Source organism: Danio rerio, chromosome 1 (assembly GCF_049306965.1).
Source record: "Danio rerio strain Tuebingen ecotype United States chromosome 1, GRCz12tu, whole genome shotgun sequence".
NCBI lineage: Eukaryota > Metazoa > Chordata > Actinopteri > Cypriniformes > Danionidae > Danio > Danio rerio.
In genome coordinates this window covers 61,636,349-61,646,420 of record NC_133176.1, presented here as the reverse complement: position 1 = coordinate 61,646,420, position 10,072 = coordinate 61,636,349, and the positions used below count along the sequence as shown (strand labels likewise).

At 38.7% G+C, this 10,072-nt stretch overlaps 1 protein-coding gene across 2 annotated transcripts; it reads right to left on the bottom strand.

Moving 5' to 3' along the window:
• Window positions 1-868: 868 nt before the first annotated feature.
• Window positions 869-10,037, bottom strand: si:dkey-222h21.1. Of its 2 annotated transcripts, none has more exons than XM_073908140.1 (9): window positions 9,671-10,037; window positions 8,851-8,935; window positions 8,008-8,186; window positions 7,454-7,567; window positions 4,836-6,656; window positions 4,584-4,757; window positions 4,318-4,491; window positions 3,618-3,664; window positions 869-3,534 (listed from the first exon to the last, which is right to left on the bottom strand). In XM_073908140.1, exons 3-9 carry the CDS (start codon window positions 8,112-8,114, stop codon window positions 2,990-2,992), a joined length of 2,982 nt encoding a protein of 993 aa, XP_073764241.1. In that variant the 5' UTR covers window positions 8,115-8,186; window positions 8,851-8,935; window positions 9,671-10,037; the 3' UTR covers window positions 869-2,989. The 2 variants fall into 2 exon arrangements, with proteins under 2 accessions (XP_073764241.1, XP_009294058.3); XM_009295783.5 differs by having other exon boundaries at window positions 8,008-8,118.
• Between the last annotated feature and the right edge of the window lie 35 nt (window positions 10,038-10,072).

Below are 10,072 nucleotides of genomic sequence, written 5' to 3'. Positions count from 1 at the left end.
CTAGAGGTGGCCAAAACCCCTCTAAAACCAGGCTGGTCAACCAGCTTAAACCAGCCAACCATATAGGCTGGATTTTTCAGCAGAGGGTGTACAAATCTAACCTATTTAGGATGTTTCTAATATGAAGCTTTAGATCTTTTATTTTTAATTGTTTAAAAATATGAAATGTTAAAATTGTAGAGTGCTAGGCTAGCCTGGCACCGAGCTCTGATTTTAGCTAACGGGTTTTACAGCTAGATTAGATAGTACCATGAAGCACATAAAACGAACTTACCACAAAATGTTTCTTTCACTTTCGTTTTTAACTCCGTCGACGTTTTAAAAAGGACTCCCTCTAGCGGCGCACAGCATCATCACACTTACAGAGACGCAATGAAAATGAGTAAACACACAGCATGAAAAAACAATAACTGTAAAATAAACTGAACAGCTGACCAAATACACCGAAAGCAATTTTCCAACCATGTAAAGTGACCATTTACTTACAGTAATGATTAAAATCACATTGTTACACAGATCTCTCAATTCCATTAGTATGTATACATTTCTTTTTTTTAAATCAGCTTCTCTTCTGAGTTTTAAAAGTACAGCTAGTATATTGTTTTGCATTGATTCATTTAAGTATAACACTTAAAACATACTGGGTTGTTTTAAACCAACATGGGGTCAAATAAGGACAAACTCAATACTTCCTTTAGTGGCGCAAAGAATTCAACTCTGCAAGAAATCAGAAACTTGTGGATCAGAAAGATGATCAACACACAGATATCATGGTGAGATTGATGCAATTTTGAGATGGATATTTAATATTAAAACTATGTTGAATCAACATTGAAACTCCAATGAAAGCTGACAGCACACTGGTGTGCAATATAAAAATGTAAAAAGTTTTATTTTTCTTACAAAACCATGCACAAACTTGTAAATACACACAGATGTCAAGAGAAATAGCTAGAAGACTACTAAAAACAGTATTGAAATATAATTTGAGCATGTGTTTTATTCTGTTGAGAATGGTTTAATGTAGTTAGAGTTTAGCCTAAAGCTTGATCCTGGCACACATCATTGTGAATGTTCATTATTTAAAGCACTGCTTCATCAGAGTCAGCGTGTAGAAAATTAATGCTTAAAAAGTAGAGTTCAGATCAATACTGTTGATTGATGCATATTTTTATACATACAAATGTATCCGCAAACCATCCAGTCCCCATGTGAATGGAGCTGCGGTCACATTGGGATTTTTCTCCCATAGACTTCCATTCATACACACTCAAATTTTTTTTGCATCACTTGACTGCGTGAGACCAATCGCGGATCAAAACATGACCTCTCTGTACAGAAAATTAAAATATGGACCAATCGCTCACTATTTTAATGTCTAATAAGCTTGTTTAATCCCGCCCATTTTCGCAACGCCGCACAACAGAATTTCGCACACACAAACTCTAGTAAGTGAAGTTTAATTTTAAACTCATTTCGAGTAGAGCACGTGCTCATGACTGACCCAGCTGGCCCACATTAGCTAATCATAATCCTCCAATTTAAGGATCCCAAGTCACTATACATCATTTCTTTTCTACAACGTTCTTCTTATTTAAGAAACCCCCCTCCTCCCCTTTAAGCTGTGGTTACACTGGGCTTTTCCTCCCATAGACTTCCATTCATACGCACGCAAATGCGTCAGACCGGAAACGCAGGGTCATGCGTCAAGTTTGCTGCGGTGCAAAGGTTAAGCTTGGTGAACTCTGACCTGCGAAATCTCATCACTTGACTTTTTTTTTCGTATTTTATTAAATTTTTTGCATCACTAGACTGTGTGAGACCAATTGAAGATCAAAACATGACCTCTCTGTACAGAAAATTAAAATATGGACCAATCGCTCGCTATTTTAATGTCTAATAAGCTTGTTTAATCCCGCCCATTTTCGCAACGCCGCACAACAGAATTTCACACACACAAACTCTAGTAAGTGAAGTTTAATTTTAAACTCATTTCGAGAGGAGCACATGCTCATGACTGACCCAGCTGGCCCACATTAGCTAATCATGATCCTCCAATTAAAGGATCCCAAGTCACTTTACATATCCTCATTTCTTTTCTACATCGTTCTTCATCTTTAAGAAAACCGCCTCCTCCCCTTTAAGCTGCGGTCACACTTGGCTTTTCCTCCCATAGACTTCCATTCATACGCACGGGAATGCGTCAGATCGGAAACACAAGGTCATGCGTTAAGTTTCGCAGGTTGCTGCAGTGCAAAGTTCAAGCTTGGTGAACTCTGACTTGCCAAATCGCATCTCTTGACTGCATGAGACCAATCGAGGATCAAAACATGACCTCTCTGGATAGAAATTTAAAACAAGGAGCAATTGCTTGCTTATTTAATGCCAAATAATCTTGCTTATTCCCGCCCCTTTTTGCATCGCCGCACGACAGAATTTCGCGTTATCAAACTCTAGTGTGACCGCAGCTTTATCCACCTTTATAGAGAATTGGCGGCATGGTGGCCCACTGACTAGCACTGTTGCCTCACAGCAAGAATACCAATGTCCTCGCTGGGTCATCTGGTATTTCTGTGCGGTGTTTGCATGTTCTCCCCATGTCCGTTTGGGTTTCCCCCAGGTTCATTTTAGTGTCTTGAAGGGGGCTGGATGTTTCAGATACTGGAGAACATTTGCTTGGTCAGAAGATTTGATGAGAAACTGCAGTGTGAGGCTACGTCTGACTAAGTGAGAAAATGCAAGATCTTAATGCTAATATTTTCTACATGTGATATTTGACACGGCTTCAAAGCACACTAGCTTATAGATAACATAAAGGCTAACACTTCGCTACTAACACTCAAAACAAATCAAAGTCATTTCAGGATGATTTAAAAATCTTAAAAAATATATAAAAATGCAAACTGAGAAATTAGTATTAGGCAAATTTTCCTTTAGCTTCACGGCAGGTGTCTTTCAGCATGTTATTTTGTGATGCTCTTTCATTGTATCACTGTGTTTTGTGTTGTTGTTTAATCTGACACAGAGTCAGTGTCGTTTCAAACACTCTGAATCCAGCATAGAGGGGTTCAGTGAATGTGGTGTTGAGTGTGTGTATGAGTGTGAGTGTGTGTGTGTCAGAGACACTGTAGAAAGACAGAGAGCCGGATGGAACGTCCACATACACTCCTAATCTTTTTGACTTGGATAGAGCGGGGATGTCAGTTTTCCTATTATTATGCCAGACTGTGAATCTGTCATCAGTGCAGTACATGCTCCAGGATTTATCATTGTACCCAAACCAAGAGTCACTCCCTCCTTTCCTGTTAATTCCTCTATAGGTGACTGCAATATAAGACCAACTGCTCCATTCAGCCTCCCAGTAACAGCGTCCAGTCAGAGTCTCTTTACACAGAACCTGCTCATGGTGCTCAAATCTGTCTGGATGATCAGGATACGGCTGATGCTCTTTTACAAATTCTGCCTTTCTGTTTCCCTCAGACAGGATGAGTTGAGTGTGTGCTGTGTTTGGATCCAGAGTGAGAAAAACAGCATCTGAACACAAGAATAACGATAAGATCAACTTTACACGAAGGATTATTTTAGATCTGTGTGTGTCTAAAGGAGAAAACACCTACATTTTCTTAGTCCTCGTCTGATTCTTAAATGTCCTCCGTGATCCAAACTAGAAAGACACAGATATGAACCACATCTGCTAAACGTGAAGCATTCAAACAGTGAAAACAGGAGGCAAATGCAGATTTCTGATAGGAAGCAGTTAAATTATCTTTGTGTAATGAACAAATTTAGCACTAATTTTCATTTGCCAACAGGGTTTCTGAAATCGCCAACAAGTGCGATGAATAGTGTGAATTATCAAAAATGAGATCAGAGAGAAATCACATGCCAGTGAGGCCTTAGAAACACTTTGGCATGCTAAATATCTGAACCTTTAGGTGATTTAAAATTGTAAAGTGTGAAAAGCATAGAAGATAAGATGGTATTTGTGTCTTTGTCAAGCATTGATGTCGTTCCACTCACAAAAAGTTAATGTATTCATAACATGGGTTCAAAAAAATCAGACTCAGAGTTTTTTTCTGTTTTCAAAACATAGTTTCAGTTTGGTTTGGTATATTATGTTACAGTTTGGGTATAATATGTTAAGTAAATAACACTGTCAAATAAAAATAAAAGATAAAAACTAAGCACAAACAAAACCAAATGAATGCAATGTAGCAAATATACTAACATAATAAATAGTGCTTTATGTATCTTAACAGTAGTTAAATACATGAAACTACCCCACACTACCATAAATACCCCAACTACCCCACATACTTGAGTTTCTGCAGTGTGTAGTGTGGATCCTCCAGTGTGTGTTGGAGCAGCTGAACTCCTGATTGTCCTGGGTGATTGTAGCTCAGATCCAGCTCTCTCAGGTGTGAGGGGTTTGAACTCAGAGCTGAAGATAGAAAACCACAGCCTTCCTCTGTCACCATACAGCCAGACAACCTGCACACACACACACACACACAGGGGTCAATTTTAAAGAAAGTATTGAACCTGAAGCTTTAAATGATCATGCCAGAATATGAAACTCATACCTCAGTATCTCCAGCTGACAGTTTGGACTCTTCAGTCCATCAGAGAGCAGCTTCACTCCTGAATCCTGCAGGTCATTGTTACTCAGGTCCAGCTCTCTCAGGACACAGTTTGAGGATTGAAGAACTGACGACACAATTTCACAATCCTGAGCAGAGAGATTACAGCCAGCAAGACTGAAAGAAGAGAAGCACAAGGGAATTTAATACAAGGTAAATATATGCAAGAAACAAAGCAGTAACATAAACACTCACAGAGCTCTTGTGCAGTTGCTGACGGCTGGTATCAGTCTTCTTCTGCCCTCATCTGATGTGTTGTATTTGTGGAGCTCCAGCTCATCCAGCACCTCCTCTGACATCTGAAGCATGTAGGCGATTGTTGAGCAGTGAGCAGGAGAGAGTTTCTTCTCTGACTGTTTGTCTGATTTCACAAACTCCTGAATCTCTCTGGACAGAGTCTGATCTTTCACTTCCAGCAGACAGAGGAACAGATTGATGGATCTTTCAGTGGAGAGTCCATGTCCATCTCTGATCTTCTCTTTAATGTACTGTGTGCTTCTCCTGATGCTCTCTGAGCTCTTCTCTGTGTGTGTCAGTAGATCCTGGAAGAGTCTCTGATTGGACTCCAGTGAGACGCCCAGCAGGAACCGCAGAAACAGATCCAGATGACCATTCTCACTCTCAATGGCTTTATCTACTGCTCTTATCTGTAAATTATGCAGAGAATCCAAAGATGCTTCTGCAGTGTTGCTTATGTGGTAGTAAAACACATATAAAGCAGCCAGAAACTCCTGAACACTCAGATGGATGAAGCTGTAGACTTTCCTCTGCTGAATCACAGATTCCTCCTTAAAGATCTCAGTGCAAATCCCAGAATACACTGAGGCGTCAGAGACGTCTACGCCGCTCTCAATCAGGTCCTCCTCATAGAACATCACATTGCCCTTCATCAGCTGTCTGAAAGCCACTTCAGCAAGTTTGACAATCACTTCTCTGTTGGACTGCAGGAGTTTCTCTGGATCTCTCTCTTCATACTTCTGATTCCTCATGTTGATCTGAATCAGCAGGAAGTGGATGTACATTTCAGTCAGAGTTTGAGGGATTTCTGCACTCAGATCTTCTTCCAGGAGCTTCTGAAGCACAGTGGATGAGATCCAGCAGAAGACGGGTATGTGGCACATGATGTGGAGGCTTCTTGCTCTTCTGATGTGTGAGATGATTCTGCTGGCTTGATGCTGCTCACTGATTCTCTTCCTGAAATATTCCTCCTTCTGAGGCTCAGTGAATCCCTGAATTTCTGTCAGACGCTTGATGTATTTGGAGGGGATCTGATTGGCTGCTGCTGGTCTGGAGGTGATCCAGATGAGAGCAGAGGGAAGCAGCTCTCCTTTCATCAGCTTTGACATCAACACAGCCACTGATGAAGTCTCAGTCACATCACAAACTTTCTGAGCGTCTGAAAACATCAGTGTGATTCTGCTTTCATCCAGACCATCAAAGATGAACACAACTTTACACTCCTCATAAATCTTGGGCTCCAGATCTTCAAGTTCAGGATGAAAGTCCAGCAGAAGTGTGTGAAGACTGTACTGATGATCTCTGATCAAGTTCAGCTCTCGAAATGGAAGCACAAACATGAAATCTACATCCTGATTGGCTTTTCCCTCGGCCCAGTCCAGAATGAACTTCTGCACAGAGACGGTTTTTCCGATTCCAGCGATGCCTTTAGTAAGAACAGTCTTGATTTGCTCTTTCTCCTCTTTAAAGATGTCATTGCAGTAGATTGGAGTGTGTTGGGAGTGTTTTGTTCTGGCTGTTTTCTCCATCTGTAAAACCTCATGTTCTTCATTCACTCCTTCACTCTCTCCCTCTAGGATGTACAGCTGGGTGTAGATCTGGCTCAGGTGGGTTCCAGTCTCTTGAAGAGTGATTCCCTCAAATAATCTCTCATACTTCCTCTTCATGCTGGTTTTGTGCTGGTCTTTGACTCTCTGCAGGTCTCCAGTCTCTAATGTTTGTCTCTGTAAGACTGTTTCTGTGTTCTCCTGGATCATGTGTCTCTGATTTTGACATTTACTGAATGTTGTAAAGTGAAATGAAAAAGACAAGAGCGCCAAAATGACAATTGGTATGTTTCATGAGTAACCAAGGCTAGTTGATGGTGTATAGTTAAAACCTCCCTCCACTGATCTCAATAATTTTTTTAGCAACAGAAATGATCCATGCTTATTCGAGTGCCTGCGCCACTTGCTCACTCTGTGCAGCCTTCAACTGCAGCTTGTGCTGTATTGAACAGACATGAATGTCACTTCATAACTATAGAGATTTTTTTCAAATTTATTTCTGATGTCTTGGTCACATTATTTGGAGGGCCATAATAAATTGCCTCGGGGGTGAAAAAACAGCACTCTTCCACTTTAGTAAAACTACTCAGGGCATGTGTTCACAGGTGTAAGTCGCATTGGATAAAACCAATTGCTAAATGCATTCTCCTCCTCTCTGAAGAAATGCAGGTGAAAACCAAGTTCGGTCGTGCAATACAAAACTACTAGTAATGCATAAGTTAGAAATTAGTGTCCTTTTACATCACAGGAGGCAATGCCTGGCAACATTACGCACTACTGGTGCAACTGGCCCCTGGTATTCGCTGACTTGAAGCAAGCCATCCAACAGCAGGTCAAAGGAGGCATCTTTATCTAATCCAGGTGCAGTCTTTGCCCCTTTTACTCCACATGTCTGAATTCTGTTTATGTTAACTTGTATTGTAGTTTATTAGTATAATGTAAAGTTTATAGCTTTGTATCAGTTTATAAAATTACTACTCATCATAGAGAGACTGTACAGTTAATCAGAAGGTAATTGGTTGTACTAACCGAGGGTCAGAGGTCACGGGTGCATCACTGAATCTCATGGGTTGCTCCATGGACCTGCCACTCATCACAGACACACTGCTGAATTCTGAAGACTCCAATCTCTGTCTGTTTATCCTGCAAAAAACAAAAGCAAAACACAATACACACTTCAATGGTTAGTCCACAGAAGAAGGGAATTAAAATCTCTCATCTTCTTTTATAAATGCTTTCATTTAAAAAAAAAAGATGAGTGATGAGATGAGTGAATTTTGACTTGGTTGAGTAAATGTATGATAACGTGATAGAAGCAATAACAATATAATGTCTATATCTAAGAATATATTGTATAGTACTGCAGTGTGGTCTATTGTTAATCATGTTAATACTGTTGTCTATAGAAATGTACTGAATGACAATGATTACAAAATTTTGAGAAACCATGAGAAACATATTGGTTATCAGAGATGTTGGATTTTAGCCCCCCTTATCAATCTGCACTTCTGTACAGTGTACACACTGCATATTTGTATAGTTTATATAATGATCCCTAAAACAAAAATAATAAATGGTTGTACCGCGGGTCAGAGATCATTGGATCATCACTGAATCTCATGGGTTGCTCCATGGATCTGCCGCTCTTCATAGACACACTGCTGGATTCTGGAGACTCCGGTCTCTTCATCTTGCTGATAATGCCAAACAAAAGGCAGTTTAAGATGTACGTTAGGGGTTAGTCTACAAAAGGAACTGAAACCTCAGGATGTGAAAGAGAGAAAAAAAATGTAAGAAACTGAAGGGAAAAAAAAATCATGTAACACTGCACTTTATCACTTTAAATGTTTGAACTACTAAAGGAAAAATTCAAAGTATAAATTTATAAATATATAACATGATGCAAACAGAATTTTATGGTATAGTTTAATTAATTTAAATGCCAAATAGGAACAGAAAAAAATTCAGGGAACTGATTGTTCGGCTCACTGTGTGACAGACTCATGACAGACGTGCCCTTTAAGTTCCTGTGGGTTAAAATGCACTGAAAAATGATTTTCTTACTTAGATTTTTTTGTCTTGGTTCTAGTCCAAACATCTAAAAGTTTTAGACAAGCATACCATATTGTGTTGTTTTCAGAAATAATATACCAAAATTAGGTAAGTTTTTTCTTAAAATATGCAAATAATCTCCCTGTCGTTTTTTTTTTTTTTTTTTTTTTTTTGACATTTGATTATTCTGCTTTACCCCACAGGCAGATACGTTTGCTAGTTTTAACATTTTGACATATTGCTGAAAACAAACTATATGTTTTGCTCATCTGGAAAATGCTTCTTGATTTAATATTTTTTTAATATGACAAAAGAATTGAAAATGATTTTGTGCAGTGTGTAAATGTAAAAGATAAAGGTGTCCAGTGTGTTACCTGGGGTCAAAACTCAGGTTTTCATCACTGACTGAAGGATGTTCACAAACGTATCCAGCCGCTGCAGTCAAAATTAATGCTTCAACTACAGAATACAGCAATACATATACATCGAAGTGAAAGTGAGTTATAGTTATATAGAGTCATATATGAAAGTGAAAGTCTAACATTAACTATGCATATAAGCTATGAAGTATAATCATATTTAATATATGTAGTATAAATCACCTTTATTGCCCTTACACTAACTATAGATTGTGCATGTCGAGTTTTACAGCGGCAGTACATTTACATAAACTTAAAACTGAAACTGATTATATGCAAATACAGATGTAAAACTGTAAGCTTTCGAATGAACTGAACATCAGTTTAAGACAGCTGTTTCGTGTTTTCGGTATAGGATCTTCTGCAAAGTGTTACGCGTCAGTAATTTATTAATGGCGCATATAAACAAACATGGCGAGCACTCATTGTTTAATCGGCTGTAATCGGAGTTCGTCTTCATATTTTTCTTTCTTGGTTTGTTTCTGTACATACAATAAAACCGCGTACGTAAAACACATGGCACTTCTATATACGGGTTTTTAAATTAAGAACAAACGTATTAACTCAAGCATAAGGCAAAACACTATACTTTACTTGAACTAGTTTACTTCATTAGTGTACAGTCGAGAAATAAGGAAGTCCAAACCCCACATTTCAGCTAACAGTTTTAGCAGCTAACTTCTTGACTGGTTACATTAACGATATGATAAGAATCTGCCACATAATGATGCAGCTTTTTAAAATAAAACAGTATTATATAAAGCCCATTGTTTACCTGTTTAACGCTTCCGGATTCTTTCCACTTTCTGTTTGACTGCAGCCTGTAGGCGTCCTCTATTGGCGATAATAACATACAGGTGGGTGAACCGAAAAAGACAAGACATTGAGAGCAAATAGCGTGTGAAGTCTCTCTCTTGTTCTGCGTGTGTGTCATATGTTTAATCACGGGCAGCAGGTTTTCATTTATCTGTTTTATTCTTGGTTTTGATATAAAAATAAAAGTTTGCAACAGCTTCACCATGTGCTACGACATATAATACATATAAAAACATTTGTATATATTTTCATATTTTTAAAAAGGTATTAAAATAACATTGTAAACACGAGTTAAATGGATATAGCTCCCTCAAGTGGTTTCAAATCTTTGCGAGTTTAACACAAAATAAGTTATTTAGCT